Raw genomic sequence first — 23,954 nt, 5'->3', positions numbered from 1 at the left:
ATTTCTTAATTGTCAAATTAATGACCTTTCCTTAATCCTTAGCTTCTAGACCTCTCTGCAGCACTGGATCCTGCAGCTCACATTATCTTCTTGAATATTATCTCCTCTCCTAGTTCTGCTATCTGTCTAACCACTCTTCTTCTTTGTCTCCTTTAATTGTTTTTCATCCAAATCATGCCCATTCATTAGAGTTGTTTTCCAAAGGTCTTTTCTACTCTTTCATAAGCTCTCCCTTGGTGAACTTGGATCCAAATATCATTCCAATACAGAGGATTTCTAGATCTTTCTATACATTACTAATCTCTCTCCTGAGTTCCATTCCTGACTTCCCCAGAGCCTCTTTAATATTTTGCAGATATTTCAGACTCAATAAATTCAGAAAAGAACTCATTATTTTCCCCAAAACTATTCCCTCTTCTAGTCTTTCCTGGACCTCAGAGTCATGGCCAACTTTTCAGTGACCCAGGCTCACAAGCTTGAGGTCATCTTTGACTTCTTACTATCACTCACTTCACAAATCTAATATTCTGCTAGCTGTTGTCATTCCTACTTTTACAACATCTCTCATAATGTCCTCTTCTCTTTACTCACACACCTCCCATCACAGTTCAGACTCTGATCACAAACATTTTTTTTCCTCCAGTGCTTACTTAGTGCATTGTTTGATCTATTGAAGCCATTTTGTAACTGCTTATTGTTGACTTGAGCCCTCTCTTAGGCTACTACTACAGCTTTCACACTGATATCCCTACTACAATCCATCATATGCCTAGGTGCTGAGGTTATTTTTCTAAAGTACAGGTCATCTCACCAACTTCTTCCTTCGTGTTTTCTTCCTAAGCTCCTGTGGCTCCTATTATTATTCTCATCAAATCAAATATAAACTTCTCTGTCATGTAAAGCTCTTTATAACCTGACTTCTTCCTCTCTTTCCAGTTTTTTTACATTTTTTTTCTCAACATACTTTATAATTCAGTGCCATTGACTTATAATTTCTCTATCTTTTGGATCCATGACTTTGTACTGGCTGTCTCCCACACTTGGAATATTCCAATCCTTTAACTCTCTTTTTAGTTTTGCTGGTCACCTTCTAGACTCAATAAAAAAAATCTCACTTTCCCCAGGCCCCCTACATGGGGGATTACCCTTCTCTCCCAGACTCCTCACTATATATAATGGATGTATCTTGTATGTAACAACAAAGTTATTTTGTTGGTTTGTGTTTATATGATGTCTTCCCCATTATAGTGTAAACTCCCTCTGAGCAGAGGGAATTTGGTGCCTTTTTTTGTATCTCAAGTTCTTAATATAGTGCCTGATCCATAATTCTTAATAAATGCTTATTGAGTGAATGATAAAAGCTAATATGATGTGTTATTATTTTATGAAATATGATTGCCATGGTTTCCAAAACAAAAACTATGATAATCCCACTGTACTATGCCCTGGTCATACCACATTTGGAATATTGTGTTCAATTCTGGATCCCATCTTGACATGGTGGATGTGCATTCAGAGGAGGGTAGCCAGGATAACATGAGAACTCCTATCATTTGCATATGTAATTTAGAAAGGGAAGACTGAAAGAAATCACCATAGCTCTCTTCACATATTTGAAAGACTCTATAAGTAAAAATGATGAATGAATGAAATGAATAAATAAAAGAAAAAGCATTTATTATCCCCTTACTATGTGACGACCACTTTATAGCATTATACTCCCAGGAATTCAAGTGAGCAATCCCAGCATCATCTCTGACTTTTTATTTTCATGTCAATCCTTTCTTCTAAACATTAGTTCCATATGTTCTCTCTCTTTCCCTCATACAATTGTGACCTTTGTTGAAGCCTCCATCATCTTCCCAAAACTGTTAAAATAATTTCCAAATGTGTCTCCTCACTTTGTTTTCCCCCATCCTAATACATCTTTATAGTCACTAATGTGATTTTTCTTAAAATTTATTTGAGCACAATTCCTATTCAACAACATCCTTCCCCCACTCCTTTCTCCACCTCTTTTGCCCTCTTCCTCCTCACCCCACTACAGAAATTACACCAGAGGTTGCGTTGGTGTAGGAAACTCTTTCCATGGATATACTTCAATATCCTTCCTATAATTTTTTTGGGGGGGTTTCCCTCCAAATCAAATTTCTTAAAGGCAAGAACTCTTTTCACTTAGTTTCTGCTTCTTTCAAATCTGGCATAAGTCCTTGTACAAAAAGGCACTTGTTTAAGATTTGTTAACTAAGTTATTGATAGTAAGAAGCAAGACAATCTCATCTCCCAAACATACACATAGAAATGGTCATTTGGAAATGAGGGAATGAAAAGAAAGTTGAGAACAACACTTCTGAGCAGAGCACTCTGGTTAAGAATGAAATAAGACTATTATTGATAACCAGGTTGAAGTTAGACTAGACAGATCTGGGGAGAAAACAGTTCACAGGGGGATGTCTTTGTTTACTTACTAAGCTAGCTGCTTTTGAGCCAGTCATTTCACCTCTGTCCTATGTTCTCATCTGTAAAATGAGAATATTAATGGGACCTATCTTCAGGTATGTTTGAGGATAAAATGAGATAATATTTGTAAAGAAATTTGCAAACCTCATAAAACCATATAAATTCTACCACTACTATTATTATTTTGTTATCCATATATTGGATCATTTGCTGTCTAGGGGAAGGGATGGGAGGAAGGGAAGGTTAAAAATTAGAATACAAGGGTTTGTAAGGGTGAATGTTGAAAATGATCCCATATATATATATATATATATATTGAAAATAAAAAGCTTTAATTTAAAAAAGAAATAAAATATAATTATTGTTATTATTATTATTACTCTTTGGCCACACAGTAGGAGAAGAAAAGTTTATTAACTAGTCCCTTCATAAAGCCAAAAATTTTTTTTCAATGTCCCTCACACTCAGTGTCTCCCAGATCCATGAAGTTCCCCACTCCATTGTTTACATTTTAAGCTCAGTATCCTCTGTCTTCCATGTTAGGTGGTGACACCTCCAGCTGCACTACTCCTTTTGAGTCTGTCTGTCCATCAATAAGCTTGATACATAATAACCTCACTGCTTGTCCTTTTGTCTCTCAGGTATGCAGTGCAATCCAGAATCAGGATTTCACAGTGATTAAGGATTACTGCACAGGCCTCAAGGCTCTGCTTTATCTAAAAAGCATTGAGGAGTTAAAAGACTGGGATGGTCAGAGCCCAGCCACTGTTCGACACCAGAAAGGGAAACCAGTTCCTCGCATTGCAGATCTCACTGGGAAGGTAAATGCATAGTTTTCCTGAGTTTTCCTAAAAAATTACAAACTTCATTTTATTTTTATCTCGCATTACTTGGGAAGCAATATAAAATAATAGAAGTGCTGACTTTTGAGATAGAGGTCTTGGATTCAAATCTCACCTCTGCCACTTTCTACCTGTGTGATATTGTATAAATCACGTAAGGTCTATGAGTTAGTCATCTCAATTGTCTAAAAAGGGATTGTTTTAGTTGACCTCTGGAGATCTCTTCCAACTACACATCTACAGTATTGTGTTCCTTTGATATATGACTCACCACAAAACTGAGTGACTAATGAAGGGGTCTTGATACTGTGTGTGATTTCTATAGAAGACTTGTTCTGAACGAGCTTGATTATAGCCATGTGATATGCCTGTGGAGTCCACTTGTATAAACCAATACAGCTCAAGTTCTTAAAAAAAACAATTGGTGAGATTGAGGTTTTGAGTGTGAAATGTCTCCCAATTCATGCTTCCTATGGCTGATGACTGGCATTCTTTTCAGTGGGAGGTATAGAGTTCTTTATTCTCTAACAAGCTCTGAAAATTATAACATTACCTTTCTATTTTCAAGACAATCAAATCACTGGAGTTCTGAATATGATGATGTTTTAAAATTAAATTCTAATCAGTATCTTTTGTAACTGCTCCTGCTATGTGGTTAAACCCAAGCTCAAAAGGTTATGTCCCAACTTTGCCACTAACTGCTATTTTCAGAGAAATATACACTACATTTTACATTTTGTATAATACAGTGATTTTAGCAACTCTTTTCTAAAACAACATTCAGTGTTTTGTCTTTGTATTTCCTTTGTATGATACTAAATAGTCAGCCATTGTCAGAAGACATTTCTCATGTCCTGAATGCAAAAAGGGGAAAAAAATTGTAATTCTCTGTCTTTTCAGCTTGTCATCACATCAATAATTAACTTTTAAAAAAAGACATGGTTAAAAAAAAGAAGCTTTAAGGATGCATTTAATAATTCAAAGGAATCTTAACTTGAAACAGGTCACATGAAAAAGAATTGAAAACAAAGCCTTGGGTAATCTGGTTTAGATAGTTAAGTTGGGGGTTCAGAAGGAATGAAGGTTCAGAAGGAACCTGACTTTTTATTTGGTTATCCTCTATGAAGGATTCTCATTACAGACGTAGGACCAAAAATAAAGGTCAGCTAGAAGGTTAAATTATTCTTGAGAAGATTCTATAGTTTAGTCCTACAGCAACATGATTGTAGGTCCAATTATGAGAAACAAGAAGAGAAAGAAAATAATAAAGGGTGAGTTGCAGGAAAATATGATGAATGACTCCATGAGTGACAATCAAACAGACTTGGTGATATTAATATTCATCACATTATAATTATCAAGACTTTGCCTAAGTAGCATTATTAGTGTAACTAAACTTATTATCATGAACTGAGTTTACAATATTAAAAGAGAACATGTTCTTGTCTTGATTTGTTACTATGCTAAAGTCTACATATTTATAAAAAAATTATTAGTGAATTTATCCACTTCAATGTGAAGTACTTGAGGGTACTTTTAAATGATGTTTCTTTCTTGGCATGGTGGTTTGTGGCTATCTCCAAAACATGGTCTCAAATTCACATATTGTGATGTGAGCTAAAGAACTGAATTATTGGAATAGAGTTGGGGAAATTTACATATGGTCCAGTGATGTCTGATAAAGATAGCCCAGAAGTGTACATACAGGGTCATATTGTAAAATCCCTCTGAAGTATTGATTAGTGTGAAATAACATAGAATCAAGTTGCATTTTCAACATTACATAATTTGTTTTGAAGGAACTTTCATTCATTCAACAATCATTTAAGTATCTTCTTATGCTAGGCACTGGATTGGCATGGGAAATATAAAGACAAAAATGAGAATTCTTGACTTCCATAAGTTTATGTTCTATTAGAGGAAAACATCATAGAGTTCAGATTTAAAAAATACATTATATCTACAGAGTACACAGTCAGAGGAATAGTCATAAGATGTGAGTTCAAAGCTTGACTATAATTATTGCAATCCAAGGAATCTTGGACAAGACACTGAGAGTCAGTTTCTTATATGTAAAATTAATAGAAACATATGGCTTCTGAGGTTTTGAATCTGATCCTGTGATTCCACTATCTTAATTTATGGGAGAGGAGGTTCTAGCAACTGGGAAGGTCAAGAAAATCATTTTATGAGAGTGCTTGAAGTAAGCTTTGAAAGAGGCAAAGAATTGAAAAAAAAATTGAGGTGAAAAGGAAATGCACTCTAGGCATGAATTATAGCATATGCAAAGGTGTGGAGGAAAGAGATGTAATGCCATCTACAAGGAAAAGCAAACAAATCAGTATGACTAGAACTCCAAGTGTGGGAAGGAGGATAATGGGCAGTAAAAGCCTGGAAGAACACATAGATATCAAATAGCAAATGACTTTAAATGCCAAATGGGGGAGTTGAAATTTTATCCTGAAGATGAAGGGGAATAACTGAAGCTTCTTCAAGGCAGGGAGATGCTATCTGACCCCAAACTAACAAATCCAAAGGAAGTGAAAGTTTTGAGCTGAAGATACTTCTATCACTAACCTGCAGAAAAGAGAATTTTTTGTTTGTTTTGGATTAATGGGATGAGTCAAGGAAGGCTTTGTCCAAATTAGAAAGCATATTGCTCATCAATATTATTTCTTTTTTCAAAAAACAGCAACAACAACAACAAAAAAGCCAACAGCACCCATCCTGTCTGTGTGAGGATATTAGTAATTCATTTCTCAACACCAGGTTCAGAAACAAGCAGATGGTCTGGTAATAGATTTGTGCTCCAGGATTCTCTAGTGTCAGCTGACATGACTAAAACAATAGAAGACTATCCCCTTCAGGTTAATATTCCTGATACTGAACCAAGTATCTTTGGATTAGAGATACAGGTGTCTTGACAAGTACCTTCATTATTGTTTGCTGTTCATGTTTTGTGTGTTTAATATTTACAAAGTCCCCACATTATTCTGGCATTATATAAAACAAAAGGCTCTTTTCTTGTGACATTTGCATGCCAAAAAGATACAGAAGGCGGCAAAGCTGATCTTAAAAAAAAAAAAAAAAATTCACTCTAATCAATTGCCTTGGCTCTGGGAGGAAGTACTTCACTCTAGCAAATTACACATTCCTAAGAATTCAATCAATCAATAAGCATTTATTAAGTATTTACCTTGTGCCTGGCCTTTCACCAGGTACAAAAACAAAAATAAAACTACTCCTGCCTTCAAGGAACCTACATCCTAACAAAGGAGTTTAAAAGACACATATAAAGTTCTTCAGAAGACACACGATGTGTTTACTTGTACACAGACTTGAATAAGAACATACCAATGTGTGATAAGTAAACAACACTTCGGATCATCCTAAATCACTCCCTTTTAAGGTTGCCTATTCCATTTTTTAGACTGTTCTTACCATTACATAGATAGATATTTACAAAAATATAGCAAATAAGTATAAATCATCATTTTAGAGTGATAAGTAAACAGAAACCAGAAGGCTGATTGGAGGGGTGGGAAGATCATTAAAAAGATCTATGTTCTAATTTAGTTGATAGTACCAGAAGATTTTGAGTTGGAAGAGACTTGAGATCATCTAGTGTTAACCTTACCATTTTATAGATGAGAAAATTGAGGTTCGGGAATGTGAAGACCATGCGGTCATAATAGAGCTAGGATTTCAAGTTAAGTCTTTATTTCAAATTTCAAAGCCAATGAACTTTCTAGAGTGCTACAGGTGGGTCTCAGGGGTAGAAGGGTATAGAGCCCTTTAGAGAATTCTAAATATTTTACTCATACTATCTGATTCTCACCTGCAGTATAAGCTCTACAGTAAGGTTATTTTCATTTTACCAATGATAAAGCTGATTCAGAGACATTAGGAGGATTACCTATAGCCTAGGAATATTGCCTGTAGCCAAAGCATTAATGAGCAACAAAGGTGAGATGTCAACCCAGGTTGAGAACTGAGATTCCAATCTAGGATACTAATGATGCCAGATTGAACATTCTTGCCACTATGCCCTGTTTCTTAGTAATAAGTTGTCTTCAAATGCCTCACCTTGAATTTATTTAGCATCTTACTCTGGCTCATTATTTTTCTCCTCAAATTCTTCATACATCTTTATTCAAATTCCTCATTTCTGTTGATAGCTCCACCATCCTTCAAGTCAATCACATTCACAACACAGTCTCAATTCCTTTTGTTTTCCCAATCCCAGCCCCATGTCCAATCAGTTGCAAAAGTCTTCTTAGCCAATATATATAACATGGTTTGTATCCATCTCATTCTTTCCATATGTGAAGCCATCATCCTACTTCAGGCTCTTAGAATTAGACTCTTACAATTAGCTTCATAGTTGTTTTCCAGCATCTAATCTTTCCAAGCAGCTAAATGGTGCAGTGAATAGAACACAGCAGGTGGAATCAGGAAGACTTAAATATAAATCCATCCTTAAATATAAACTAGCTTTGACTCATCTTTTCAAATGTAAAATGAGGGTGTAATAATAGCACCTACCTCTATTGTAAAAGTCAAATATTAAACATATTTGCAAAGTGCCTGACACCATAGTAAACTATTAATAGATTCTTGTTTTCTTTTCCTTCCCATCACAATCAATAAATAATCAACATATTAAGCAGGACATATATGTATGTATAGATAGATAGATAGATAGATAGATAGATAGATAGATAGATATGTATATATATTTATATACATACATATATATATATATATATATATATGATGAAAGCACTGTCCTTAATCTCAATTAGCTGAATTAAAAATGAGGAGAGAACATGTAAATGATAGAGTTCGTACTCAGGTGGGATATAAATTGAGTCTTGAAGGAGGCAGAGGAAGAAGCTAAGCCAGAGGAGAGGAGAGAGAACATTCTAGTTAGGGTGAACATCCTGGACAAAACCACAAAAATGGGTTATGCAAGAACTAATAAATAGGCCAGTGTAGCTAATTGTAGAGTGCACAAGGAGAAATTCAGTATAATATGAGTGGAAAGGTATGAAGGGGCCAGGTTATGAAGATCTTTAATGTCAAGCAGAGAAAACATATTTAACTTTTAGAAAAAATAGCCTATCTTTGAAAATTATTGAATGATTGAGGATGATTGGAGTAACATTCAGATCTGAACAACAAGAAACTTTGGCAGCTGAAACAATCACTTTAGTTTCTGGGATTAGATGAAGCAAAAGACTCGCTAGAAAAATATAGTGAAAGTTAAGAGGAGAGGTAAGAATGGTCTAACTTAGGTAGAATCTGTGGCATGAACTCTGTATTTCTCTTTCTTTTGATTTTTGTTGAGCAAAAATATGTATATCATTTTACTTGAAAATTCAACAAATAGTTGAAGATATTAATTACCTCCTTTCACTAGGTTAAGCTAAATACCCTTAGTTTATTCAAATGATTCTTTTATGGAATTGTTTCATCCCTTGTATATAATCATTTTGAGTCTCCTCATTTCTTTATTGAGCTTCTTGGCATTTTCTAGCTTTCCAATGCCCTTCCTTAAATGTGTCTCTCAAAACTGATTATCTTATTCTATATCTGGTCTGACCAAGGCAGAAAACTGTGGAATAATCACCTTCCCACTTAATAGTATTTTATTTTTTCTAATGACATGTAAAAATAGTTTTCAACATTTATTTTTGTAAGATTTTGAGTTCAAAATTTTTTCTCTCACCCTTCTTTCCCTCTCCCTTGCCCAAGACAGCAAGCAATATGATATAGGTTATATATGTATAATTATTTTAAAACATATTTTCATATTAATCAAGTTGAGAAGTAAAAATCAGATCAAAAGAAAAAAAAACATGAGAGAAAAAAAAACAACAAAAATGTGAAAATAGTATGTTTTGATCTGTTATGTGTGTGTGTGTGTGTGTGTGTGTGTTTTCTGGATCTTTTTCTGGCATTTTCCATGCTAAATCTGTTGGAATTGTCTTAAATCAAATGTATTGCTGAGAAAAACTAAATCTGTCATAGTTGATCATTAGACAATCTTGCTATGTTGTTCTGGTTCTGCTCACTTTACTCAGTATCAGTTCATATAAGTTTTTCCTGATTTTTCTGAAATCCTCCTGCTCATCAGTTCTTATTGAATAATAGCATTTCTTAAAGCACAACTTATTCACAACTTATTCAGCCATTCTCCAATTGGCATTTTCTAATTGCTTGTCACCACAAAAAGACCTGCTACAAACATTTTTGCACAGGTAGATCTTTTTCTCTTTTTTAATGCTCTCTTTAGGATACAGACCTAGTAGACAACAACCTTCTTTTTTTAAAAAATTGAATGCTAAGATGCTCTAGGAGCACATTATTTCTCTCTTGGATGCTAATCATACTGGTGGAAAGAAAAGGCTAATCTGGATCTTTAGCGATTTGGTTCTGGATAGAACTTTAGAAATCCTCTAATCCAGCTCCAATATTGAATAAAAATTCACATGTTTATTTAGCACTTATTATATGACAAACACTCAGTTTAGCCTCAGGAATAAAAATGGGAAGATAGTCCCTAGTTTCAAGGAGTTCACATACTAATTGGAAAAATAAAACAAAGCATATAATAAAAAGTTCAACCATGGAGTGGATGGTAAATGTCAGTAGTCCTTAGATTCTATCAAGATATCTGTTCACAAGGTGAGAGACCTAGAAGGGACAGTCTCACCTTCATTGGAAAAAGTTAGTGAAACTAAGAGTTTCAATGGAGTAGGAATTCTGAGTTCCTTTTAGAAGATAGATCAGTGTATGGACAGAAGGGGAAAGAGAGTACTGGCAAATGTGCCGAGGAAGAGGCTGAGCATCTTATTGTGAGAAAGAGGAAAGAGGCTCTCTGAGCACTGAGACATCTGCTGCACAGCCTAGCAAAGGGAAGATGCTGTCTGCTTGACTTTCACAAATGAGTAAACTTTCTGAGAAGTTATTTTCCTGAGGCCATTACCTAACTAGTGGAAGAGTTGGGACTATTAATCATAACTCATAAAATAATGCATCTATAGCAGCAGGATAGGGGAGAAGAATGCCAAATGGGAGCAGAAAAAAAGCCAGAAAAGGCGGATCCAGAAGCAGATAGGGAAAAAAAGCAAATAGAAATGAACAAAAGGGTAAGAATCTAATAGATAAAAATTGGTCAAGTGATCTATCTGTGGCATCACAGAGGTAAAAGGGAAAGAAAACCAATTTAAAATAAAATCTTTCATTAGCTTAGACCTTCCAAGAACAGCCACTATTTTAGAAGACTGTAACTTTGCCAAGCTGCTTTCATTCGGCATTAAATATGATGAAATCTATAGCGTATTATTAACAGGTGAACCTGATCAGTGTTCATTAAGAAGCTTTCATTAGGATAAAATCAGAAAAAGCTGCCAGAGCACTTATGAAACATTTCGCAAAACAAGGAAGCCTTTGTTTGGAGGACAAAAACTACTGGAGCCATCCCAATATCTAATGAGTTTTCTTCAGGATGTATTTTAACCAAGAATATCAAGATTTAACCAAAACTAAAATCTTGAATGTGCTCATAATGACTTCATATGTGTGTCTGGATCTATTTAATATCTTATTTAATATGTGTGTTAGACAGCTAGGTGGTACAGTGGATAAAGTAATGGACACAGACTCATGAAGACCTGCATTCAATCTTGACTTAGATACTTCGTAAACTTGGGCAAATCATTTAATTTTCATTTGCTTCCATTTCCTCCACCATAAAATAGCTACCACTCAGGGTAGCAAATGAAATATTTTTAAAGTGCTTAACATAGTTACACACACACACACACACACACACACACACACACATGCAATACAACACTAGTTACTGAAATAATAATAACCAATATTATTATTTATGTCTGCTGCTAGTAAAAGCCATTTATTGAATAATATCCATATAATTAGATAAAATGGAAAGAGTTCTTCAGGAGTGATGGATGTCATTACTTAAAGTTCCTCAGTTCCATCTGTCAAGTATGGGATATAACAATAGAATGCTTCTAAAACCTCTTCCCATTGCAAATCTGTGATTGTATGATTGGATGTATGGTATGGTATGTATGATATGTATGGTAGTCACAACAAATTTCCTGACCTGGCAATACAGGGATATTGTCAACTTCATGAAAAGCAATTTGAATGGATGCTACAAAAAGTAACTGAATTGTTCATATCATTAGTTGTCTCTATCATTTAACTTATCTGTTTGAAAGCAAAGACTGTCTTGCTTTCCTATTACTGTTCCTCATATATAGCACAGTGCTTTGCACACTGCAAAGACTTAAATCAATTTTGTTTTACAATCATACCAAAACTGCTACTGGGCATATGCCACCAAGAATGTCAAAGATAAAAAAATCCTCATGTACATCAAAATATATTCATAGCAAAATATTTTATGGTAGCAAGGAATTGAAAACAAAGTAGGTGGCTATCAATTGGAGGATGGAATAAATCTGAAGGAATATCATTGCATAATAGAAAAATCATTACTATAAGGAATTCAGAGGAATTTGGATAGATTTGTATGAACTGACATAGAATGAAGTAAGCAATTGCTGGAGAGTAACATACACTATAAACTACAATAATGAAAATGGAAATAAAACTAAAAGGAAGCTGATTTCTGAGTAATCATAAAGACTAATCACTCCCAAGGAACAGATAATGCAATATACTTACCTCCTTTCAGTAAAGAAGCAATAGTCTATGGCTGTGGAATATTGTATATACTATCAGACATGGTAATCCTCTTGGTTGATTTTCCATAACTATTTTTCTTTGCCACAAAATAAAATCCAATGTAGGGCTTGAGTGGGTGGGAAATATTTGGAAATTGATGTGATGAAAAGTAAAAGACATAAATCAAACTTTTTATTTAATTGAGCAATGACATTTTAAAATCATTGAATCTTATTTAGTCATTTGAGAAATCTTTAAAAAATCACTCCCCCAAAAATAGCATAAAGCAAAAACCTATTTTCCTAAAAGACCTTTTAGGCGTACTCTCTTCTTTTTGGAGATATTACTCAGAAGATACAGCATAGGGAATGAAGATACATGACTGGCACCTCTTCCCTTCAATTTAATCACAGGGAATTTGAACCCATTCTATCTGATTTTATTTCTGCTTTCTTTCCCTAACTATTCTTCCTGGGACTGCCAGATGGTAATGTTATATTGTTAGAAAAGAGCCAGATCACATATTATGTCTTCATTAGTAACTGATGATGAATAGAAAGCACAATGATAGAGATTACATTTAAATGAATATGGTCAAACTGAAGAAAGTATAGGCTCCACATTGTGTTAGGAGCCAGAGTCAAAGTACCAACTCCTCCTAGATAAGACAGATTAGATATTTTAGCACAAATCTATAATATATTCACAGATGACATTAACCTTATTAGGCTGTTTTCAATTAGAACTTTATATAGAACAATAGTCTATCAATATAATTCTATGGGAGTGGTTCTGGGGGGAGGTTATACAGGCTACAATATATAGAGAGTTTCCTCTCTTCAAAAATGAGGTGATTGATGGAAGTTCCAATGATCTTGTGTGATGAAGAGAGCCATCAACACCTGAGAAAGGACTATGGAAACAGAATATGGATCACAACATAACAGTCTCACTCTTTTTTATGTTCTTTGCTTGCATTTTGTTTTCTTACTCATTTTCTTTCCTTTTTGATTTGATTTTTCTTGTGCAACACGAGAAATATATAAATATGTTCACACATATTGGATTTAACATATATTTTAACTTGTATGACATATATTGGATTTCTTGCCATCTAGGGGAAGGGGGTGGGGAAAAGGAAGGGGAAATCTGAAATACAAGGATATACAAGAGTCAATGTTGAAAAATTTTCCATGCATATGTTTTGAAAACAAAAAGAAAGAAAGAAAGAACGGAGCATGTTTAACCTAGAAAGACTGGGGTGGAGGTGGGAAAATTATGATAGCTATATTAAAGTATCCAAAAAACTGTCATGTGGAGAAGAGATTATTTGCCAAATCAGGAACAGTAAATAGTTGCAAAGACTCAAATTTATGCTTTATGTTAGGAATAGAAATCCTGACCTTAGTGCTGTATATGAGGGGAATGGGCTATCTTGAGAAGTTATTAGTTCTGATTAGTTCCCTTTTTAAAAATATCCTCATATAAAGACTAGATAACCATTGTTCAGGTGCTATAATTGGGATCTCTTTGGAATATGTGTTGGACCTGATGACCACAAGGTCCTTTTCAACTCTCAAATTCTATAATTCAGAATTTCTGAGTCACCCTCTAGCAATAGAATCATTTCCCATTCGTACTTTCTTACATTGTACAACTGCTATTACTAGAACTTCCCTAAAATTTCCAATGGGTATGTTCATCCAATGTGCTTAAGTCTTTTCTGTCCTTCCACTGAAGTCAAAATAGCAAACCACTCTAAGAAAATCCTAAATGGGATCATGAAGGGTCAAATATGAATGAAAAAGACTGGACAACAATATAATATGCTGAAGTCCTCCCTATAGGTCTTCTGTAGGTATCATTTGATCCCTTGGATTGCCAATTTACTCTCCATTTTTATGTTGGATAGCCAATATCTTTACCCAGTCCCACTGCCCTAGATAGTATCTTACTCTAGTTCATAGGTTCATTGTTGATGATGGTAGCAGCATCTTCATAATCACATGTCCATCAATTGCTCTTTGGGTCACATACAATTCTGATTATTTTAGAGATTCTAGTGTTCCAGTAAAAATCAGAGAAATTATGCTTCCCATCTCATGAGGCTCTTGTACTATATCAATTCAATCTGTTAATATTATTTCTTAGTAAAGAAAAGCGCAGGTATAATAATTCTTTGGAACTCTTAACACTTTAAAATAATTTGATCAATAAGTGCTTCTTTCTCAGTAAAGTGATTTTTTTCCTTTCTTTAAGTTTATTTTTAACACATTGCTTTATGAATCATGTTGGAAGAGAAAAATCAGAGCAAAAAGGAAAACTTATGGGAGAGATAAAAAAAAAAACCAGAAAAAAGAAGTGAATATAGCATTGTTGATTTACATTCAGTCTCCTTAGTTCTTTTTCTGGATGCAGATGGCATTTTCTGTCCAAAATATATTAGAATTGCTTTGGATCATTGAACTACTGGGAAGAACCAAGTCTTTCATAGTTGATTATCATACATTCTTGCTGTTATTGTGTACAATGTATTCCTGATTCACTCAGCATCAGTTCATGTAAATTTTTCCAGACCTTTCTAAAACCAGCTTGTTCACAACTTTTTATAGAATAACAACACTTTATTACTTTCATGTATCACAATTTATTCCGCCATTCCCCAATTTATGGACACCGAGCTGCTACAAACATTTTTGCATACATGGGTCCTTTTCCCTCCTTTATGATTCCCTGGGTATACAGATCCAATAATAGCACTGCTGAGTAACCAGTTTGATAACCCTTTGGGCATAGTTCCAAATTGCTCTCCAGAATGGTTGAATCATTTCACAACCTCACCAACAATGTATTAGTGTCCCAATTTTCCCACAGCCCCTCCAACATTCATCGTTATATTTTCTTGTCATGTTAGTCAATCTCAGTAAACTGAAGGCTAACAAATAAACTAACAATATGTTTCCTATTGCTTAAAAGTACAAATAAATGTTGGTGAGAAGACTTGACTTTTATGGCAATTAATTTCTATGAAGAGGACAAGGGAAGATGGCCTGAGAGAGATGGATAGGAGTCCCTGATGTCCCTAGAAGGCATGAATATACTTTCCCTTTCCCAAAAATATCAGGGACCCTCTATCAACCCTGGTCTATAGAAGTTTAAAGTTTAGCTGGTTAGAAGTTTAGACTTGATACTGGGGGGGGGAAGATAGCCTCTCCGACTTCCCAGAAGTAGTATAGGGAACAAGAAGAAGGAGGTGAATTTCCTCTTCTTAGAGCTCCTCAAGAAAAAAGCTAGTTAACTGCAAGTCAGGTAGGGATTCCTTTTGGGAGAGGATTGGATTCAATGGCCACTAAGTTTCTTTCTGACTCAAATTCTGTGATTCTCTGATACTGATGGCCTGCCAGCTGGCAGTGCTAGAAACATGTCTGTGTGACTTTTTTTGTAGCTCTCTCACCTCCTCCTGGACTTCTGGAAGCCTCAGTTCTGTGCCTGAAATCTATTATAATTTTAATTTTCCCCTCTCCCAATCCATATGGTAGTTTTTTTCTTTTTAATTATCATAACACTTTGCTAAATATCATGATTCTCCATTTCCTTGTCCATACAAGGTTTCCAAGGCATAAATGCAGTTATTTCTTTTATTACTCTTATAGGGGATCAGTCTAGAGTGATACATTCAGTATGGGGCCTGGATCAGGTGGCAGGGAATAGGGGGAGAGAAAGGCAGAGACCAACCTCAATTACCAGAACTGGGTTTATATCTGGAATTTGACACTGATATTCCACCCTGTCTTAACTTAGATGGTTTAGTTTCTCAGATCCTTAGTTGTTTTTTTTTTTTGTTTTTGTTTTTTTGTTTTTGTTTTTGTTTTGTTTGTTTTTTAATCTGCAAATTGGGGGAAGGGTTAGGCTCTATGATATTTAAGGTCTTCGTTCAGCTCTGATCTTGAGTGATGAGAAATGATTAAGTATAATTTACAATATCTCAGTATTCTCTGAATTAAAATGTGTCTTATTTTATAAAGAATGGGGGATTTGGTCTGTTTGCCCCCAGTTCAATCACACAGAATATAATCACAGATGATAAGGTACTATGTTAACAAGATATTTATAATTTAGGAACAATGAAGGCCTTAACTGAAATAGAGGTAAGTGTTCCACTGACTGAGGCAGCTGTTCTAGCCCAGTGAAAAAAGCTCTGGGCCTGAAATCAAACTCATCTTCCTGAGCTCTAATCTGGCCTCAGACACATCCTAGCTATGAGACCCTAGGCAAGTTACTTAACCCTGTTTGCCTCAGCTCCTGTTCTGTAAAATTATTTGGAGAAGGAAATTATCAACTTATGTAATGTATTTGATACAAAAACCTCAAAATATGGTCACAAAAAGTCAGACATAACTGAAAAAAAATGACTGAACAACAACACACTCCATTGGATGGTGAAATGTGTCAAAGCAATTTAAGAGCCTGAGAAAGTTCAGAATAAAAACTGGTGATAAAGGATTCCCTTTTTGGGGGGTTCATTAACATATATATATATATATATATATTTGTATTTAAAATAATTTTTATTTAGTTTTATTTAATTGAATAAAATAAAATTACAGTTCATTAATAATTACCATTTGTATCAAGAAATTAATGGTACAATGAAAAGAACAGTAATTTGGAAATCAAAGGGCCTGAATTCAGATTCTGGCATCTTAAGTAAATGACCTAATCTCTGAAGGCCTCAGTTTCTTCATTTATGAAATGAGGAGTTGGCACAGATGACCACTAACATCTCTTCCATCTCTAAATTTATGAACTTATAATTCTGTTGAAAACTCTTGAAATTTCCTGTCCTACTTTGGACTCATTCCTCACAACCAAGTCACTAAATCACAAAATTTCAGCATTAGAAAAAATCCAACTGACTATTTAATTCTACCCATTATAAGAATTAGGGAAGGGGGAACCCCTTTTTGGTCGGTGCAAAGATAGTCTCGTGAAGGCACAGTCCCCTGTAAAAAGAATTTACAGGCCCAAAAACCTAGATTGATAAAAAGGTTTATTGTAGGGATTTGGAAGTAAAGTTAAAGGTAGAAAGGCATCAGGGCCAGAGGTGGTCACTGGGCGGGCAGGAACTCTTACATGGCCAGAAGGATACCATGTTTGGGGGAAAGGCTCCTGCAAAGAGAGAGCTCCAGTTTGGCTCTTTTATACCTAAAGGGTCTTGTGGGTAGTGCCCCAAGTTGGCTCAGATGCTGTTGGGGCTGGGACAGCTCGGTGACCAGGATTTATAAATCAAAGGTCAGCCGTGGGGGGGGGGGAGGGATTCTTAAAGGGACCTCAACCCCCATCACCTATACCTGAAAAAAAAATCATTTACATTATATTTCTGCTCCTCCTGCTGAAGTTGGTGTGCTTGTTATTTCTGAGATATAAGATTGTTTACAGTTTGAAGCAAAATTCTTGAGACTTTTCTTTAAGACTTATACACATTTGTTATGTCCTATTTAGTTTTTATTACTCAATCTAATTTCTACATTATAAGCAAATCACAAAGTCCACAGGATTCTTTTTTATAATGGAACAAATTTTTATGACTTTTTACTTTTTACAAAATCATTTTTGCAGTGGAACAAATCAACAAATGTCTGGTTCTATTAAGTTTTATGTCAGTTTGTCCTGAGCTAACATTTAAAAAAAAACACTAAAAGCTTTTATCATCCTTATTTTTTTAAATAAGATAGTGGACTATATTGCAGAAAAAATAGATTTTGATATCAGTTTGCAATCACTCTATTTTGTGACTATTTGTGGAGCATCTTAATAAAACCTCACTGAAATCTGGGATTCACCACAATTCACATAGAATCACTATTTGACAATTAATGAATTAACTGAAACAATTTGGATGAGAAAACCATCTATCCTGTCTCTTTTTCTTTGGATCTCAAGCTATTCTGTTTAAATGAATATATATTTTGATCCAATTAACAAAATTCCCAAATAGAAACTCTTCATTATGCTGCTTAGATATGACCTAAGGGGGGAATTTTTATAAGAATCTCAAAACCATAACTTAATTGGCCAAGCATTTATTATTCATCTTTACCCAGCACTCTGTTAGGTAAAGAAGATAATGTAAAAACAAAAGAGAAATAGTTCCCTCCCTCAAGATGTTTACTTGAAGCAAGTAACAAGGGCAAGCAAAATGTATACAGATAAGGAGATACAGATTACATACAAAACATAATTTAGGGACAAAAGGAATTACTAATAGATAAGGAGATCAAAAAAAGAGCAGAACATGAAAAGAAGGTAGGAGGGATAGCTTGGAATGCAATGCATGGGGAAAGGCAAATAGGACAGTGGCTGGAGTATAGATTTTCAGTATAAGAAGGTAGATAGGAGACAGATTATAGAGGGCTATAAATACCAAATCAAGGAATGATGTAATAAATCCTTGAAGATTCCTGAATAAATTGGTCAGATTTGTGCTTTAGAAATATCACTTTAACTGCTATGGACAGTGGATTGGAGAGGAGAGAGATCAAAAGCAGGAAGACGTTCTAAAGGAGGTTGTTGCAATAGTTCATGTAAGAGGAGATAAGATTCTATACTAAGGAGATAGTCCTTTGAGTACAGAAAATTGGATGGATACAAGAGGGCTTTATTGAGAGAGAATTGACAAGAAATGAAAATTGATTAGTTATAAGGTGTTGAAAGGAAATAAAGAGCAGAGGATCATTCCGAGGATGTGAAACTGGGAGACTGAAAGGACGTTGTGCCCTTGACAAAACAAGGATGTTAAGAAGAAGGGCCAATGGAAGATAATGAATGCTGTTTTAGACAACATGGTTGAGATACCTATGTACCATATAAGCAATATAAGAGGAGCTAACGAAGGGAGAAAGATTGGAAATGTTGATTTGAGAGAATTGAATCTATAGAAATTGAATTTACAGAATGTTTGAAGAGGAGAGGAAGGGGGAAAAGAAGGAGAAAAAAGAGGACAAAAGGGGAGAAGGAAAAGAGGAGATAGTAGAAAGAAGGAGAAAGAGAGATGGGGAAAGGAGAAGAAGAAGAAAAAGGATGAAGAGAAAAAGTGAAGGAGAGGAGGAAGAAGAATCTTCTCTCTAACATACTCAACTCAAAGTATTTTAAAGGATATAAAACATTATCATAGCTATAATATTACTAAAACAAATTAATTTTTAGATCTTCCATTTATTCTGGAGCAGATATCAAAAATCCATTACACATATCTTTATAATTTAGAAAGATTTTTAGTGATTTCTGCCACCAGGACCCTAGACAAAATTACAAAGCAAGCAAAAATCAGTCTTTTGTATTGTCTCACCTAAATTTCTGTACCACTTACACATTCTGGCAGACCATTATTCCCCCAACACCTTTGCCTAGCCAGGGTTCAAATATGACTAACTTCTTTACAAGATTTCATTCCTACCTGATCAAATACCTAAATAATAAGGCCTAGTCCAACAAATGTCTTCCTTATCAGATAAATATGTGAAATCAATATATGACAAAAGTCTACACATGCAAAGGATAAGAATCTCATAAATTATAAGCTTGAATGAACTTTAAAGGTCATTGGGTTCAACTTCATCATTTTATAAATGAAGAAGATGAGACCCAAAAGGTTAAATGTCTTCCCAACATTACACAAGCAGCAAGTGACAGATCTAGAATTTGAACTCATGTCTACTCTAAATCTTCCACTTTTCTACCCACCCTACCTCCAACATTTTTCACACACCCTCTCAGCCTGTCAATCAATCAATTTGCAAACATGTATTAAGCATTTCCATTTTCAGAATGGAAAATCTGAGCATGTATCACTTCCTCTGTTATCATTGAGTCCTTCTTTGGAGTTTTGCAGCTGCCACACTTTTTCAGACTCCACATATTTAAAATGAATGAATCTTTCTTAATCAGACCAGCCACTCTATGTTGAAATGGGGATAGTCTAGTCTTGCTCTTCATTCATAGAGGGTTAACTACAGTTTGCTAGGACATGGTCCTAAGAGATTCTAATATCCCAGGATCAATCTCTGGACCTTCTGGGGAGTTCCATTCTTTTATATGCTCAAGGCACTAACTGGACAGCCATCAAACTGCCTAAGAATATATATTGGGAATGTGTCCTTTTAAATATAAAGTACAGAAGTTTCAGAAGCTTCCTTAAGCTTAAATCACTATCCTCCAAACAGTCACTTTTGATGTTCCAGTTTTTCAGACTGCCTCAGGATGTCTACCTCATGGTTGCCAGCCTTTCAACTCTTGGCAAGAAACTCAAAGTCATTTTATGTAACTAGGGTTGAAGTGCTTCCAGTAAGTTTATTTAAAAAAAAAAGCCTGTCGTATGAAAAGCACACTTCATATTTTAGAATAATAGAATAACACAGTAACTAGAAAAAGCAAATATTTAAATAAGATTTTAAATTAAAAGAACAGTAGATAATTTGAAGTTATGTGGTGATTATAAAGTGACGGCCCTTCGATAATTTTCTTGTCTGTTATTGTTTTGATTTTTCTGGTATAGATTTTTCTCTCCTTTTCCTACAACTGTGAAAAAACATCATTCATCAGAGAGTGTCACTATAAAATAATAGAATTGTGATTCCAAAATATTTCATGAGTGTAGACTATCATCATCATCATCAATTATGATTATTTCTGAATTTAAAAACCAGAAGATGAAAACCTCAAGAGGACTGGGCTTCTCCCTGTTAGACTTATTATTTCATGTCATCAGTTTTCAATAAACATTTATTAAGTGCCTCTATTATGCAAGTTCTATGCTAGAAATACAAAAACAGATGAAATGGAACCTGCCCCACCTTTTCAGAGCCTGGAGTGCTAGACTCTGAACTAATATCTTGTTTCTGACATTTGTTGATTACAATAATGGAAAATTTACTTAACTCTCTGAACAAGTTTTTTATCTTTAAAATTGAGCTAACAACACCGACAGTAATTATTTTGTAGGACTATTTTGAGGCTCAAATGAGAATGTATATAAAATACTTAATAAACAAAGTATGTTTATAAATATAAAGTCCTTTATAAATGAATATAATTATTTTTCTTCTAGAAGGTAGGGCATTATGGGTGTGAGAGCTAATCTAAGTGTGATGTGTGATCAAGAGTGGTCTGAATGGAAGCAAATGAGCCCTGGGGATTTGACAAAGGCAATCAACAACACCTCCACAGGGAGGCAAGGCAGTGAGTGGGTGTTTTGGTGGCTAGCTAGGTGGAAGAGCTTGACAACAGGGCCTATAGTAGTCTGCAATGGGTGGGAGACAGCTTGTAGGTGGTAAAACATTTTTTAAATATATAAAAATCTGAACTCTTATTATGTCTAAAACTGTATCAGCTATAGGAATGAAAGTTTTTGTAGGTTAATTAAAAGTTTGCTAGTGTTGATATTAAGAAAATGGAAACTTTTTTAGTTCAGATTGACACTAGTCAAGTTACAATTCTCACTGGTGTTTGTTCAGTGAAGCTTAGATGTGTCACAGAATTTCTGAAAGAATGTCCAACATCTATTGTGGACTTAAAGCCAAATACGGGAGAAAATATGTTCCAGACTGCTGCAGATATTCTCAAATCAAATCAGGTTTCAGTGAAACATTCTACAGCGCATCCAGCTACTGAAGCATGGGACATAAAAGGACAGTTCGATGGATTTGCATCAGTCTCCCCCCACACTTCTTTAAAAAAAAAAAAAAAAAAACCACCAACATTGAAAAAGGATATAGCTACATTTAAATGAATTTCTCCCCCTACATTTTCTTGAATCAGATAATGGCAGGTTTTTGTTGTAATAGATGTGTACTCTAAGTTTGTAAATAATAGAATAGATTATTTCAATAAGAATTAACTTTAGAAATAGGTGTTTCATACTAGATAAAGGTTTAGAATTGGAGTTAGGAAGAACTGCCTCTTCTTAAGCAGTGAGAAATATGACGTGACAAAACAGTCAATTCACATCTAACCCAAATGTTTAATTAGGAGAGAGGGTAGACCATGGTAGATAGTCACCCTCAGATCCAAGAAAATATGGATTCAGGTCCCATTTGTAACACATCCTAGCACTATGTAAGGCACCTGGAATCCCAATATTTTGGGCAACATTCTAAAATGCTATTGCAGGAAAAATGTCAATATTCATTGGCAGATGGAGTTTACTTATCCTGGGAATTATCTATTTCAGTGAAATCTCAAGTCCAGTCCTTCTCCTCTGAAATTATACCATTATTCATAGACAATAAAATACATTTTAAATATCTTCACTGTGTATTTTTATTAACTAAATAAGTAAACATCAATACTTTTTGGCATTTAATGACTATTGCAAGTTGTGAACTCTAGGGGGGAAATCACATTTCTGATTGTGAATTTTCCCCAGGTTTTCTTTTTTTTTAGGGGTTTTCTATTATTATGAAAGTTTCACCTAATATGGTACAAGTCAAAAGAGGCTATCACACATATTTTCTAGCCTTGCATATTTCTATGACATATCTGATTTTAAGTATTAGCAGAAATTTAAATATATATATATGTGTGTGTGTGTGTGTATGTATGTGTGTATATATGCATACACACATTGGACATACACACACACACACCCACACACACACACCCCACATGTGTAGTGTGTATGTGTGTGTATGTATCCTTTCCCTTGAGTACTCAAATATCAGTAAATGTTCATATTGAATTCTGGATTAAAACGAAGGCTTTTTTCATTTAGCTGAATTGGTTATGCTCTGCTTGCTGGAGGTGTCTTCACCAATTAGAAACAATCAAAACACATTGGCCTTGGCTGAATGATTATTTGCTGGCACTGGGCTGTTTCACTTAAAGCAGGTGAAGATTGAAAACTCTGATGGATAATCAATCAATCCCATACTCTTAATTGGGCATAATCTAGGGTTTTTTTGTTTGTATGATAGAGGTTCTGTTGTCTTTTAATGTGAATCCCCATTGAATTTTTGTGATTCTGCTCTTACATTTTCTTCATCAGTGATGAGAAGATTCTATTAGCAACCCTGGCACCTTCCATTAAATCCAACATTTTCCAACTGCCAGGAAGGGATAATGAAGTGATAAATTTAATTTGCTACCAAAATATGTAAGGCAGAGATATCTAAGTGAATTTATGGCATGAGCCCTGTCTTTCCTCTTAGCATTAAGAAAAGATTTGTGACAAGTTATCAAAATCAGTGCAACAAAAACAAATTTATTTGGATTTTTAAATAGAGATATCTATGACACTCTTGATGAAATCATACTTTTCCCTTCCCTCTTTCTTTCTCATTGTTTTCTTCCTCTTGAGCTTTTAGAGACTAATCACAGTCTAAGTAAATATATATTTTAAGTGTTCTATTATTTTTAAAAGTAACAACTAAAATCAGATAAATCAATCAGTTAATCAATAAACATTTGTTAACTGCTTATTGTGTGCCAAGTTCAAGAGATGGGCTTTGCTAAGATTCAAGTTTTTGAATCCTTCCCATTGCATTTTGTAATATCTGTCTCTTCATCTCTCTGTTGCCACAGATTATAAAATGATTAAAAATAAGGTGATTACCTCATTACCTTTTGATTTCAATAATAAAGATTCTAGCACATTTCTCTAACGTCGTACCTCTTCTTTCTCTCTGACAATTGTATAGTCCTTATAATTCAATAGTTCAAGTCTTTATAACCTCTGACCAAGTTTAATATATTGTCCTAATTGGTCTCCCTTCCTTAAGTTTCTCCCCATTCCAATTCATCCTCCACACAGCAACCAAAGTGATTCTGACCATGTCACTCTCCTACTCAGTAAACTCTAATGGCTCCCTATTTCCTCTGGAAGCAAATAAAGTTCTGTTTAGCATTTAAGGCTCTTAAAACTTTTTTTTC

At 34.6% G+C, this 23,954-nt stretch overlaps 1 protein-coding gene across 1 annotated transcript in view; it reads left to right on the top strand.

The window, feature by feature from the left end:
• The window catches only part of DPYD (dihydropyrimidine dehydrogenase), a 956,758-nt gene that overhangs the window by 815,139 nt on the left and 117,665 nt on the right, over positions 1-23,954 (top strand). Inside the window, exon 20 of the mRNA XM_074262758.1 lies at positions 3,102-3,281. Within this exon, the coding sequence (XP_074118859.1) occupies positions 3,102-3,281 (180 nt within the window). The remainder of the gene's footprint in view (positions 1-3,101; positions 3,282-23,954) is intronic.

The sequence above is a fragment of the Sminthopsis crassicaudata genome, chromosome 4 (genome assembly GCF_048593235.1).
Source record: "Sminthopsis crassicaudata isolate SCR6 chromosome 4, ASM4859323v1, whole genome shotgun sequence".
Lineage (NCBI taxonomy): Eukaryota > Metazoa > Chordata > Mammalia > Dasyuromorphia > Dasyuridae > Sminthopsis > Sminthopsis crassicaudata.
The sequence above is the reverse complement of the archived record's forward strand: the minus strand, read 5'-3'. Positions and strand labels throughout refer to the sequence as shown.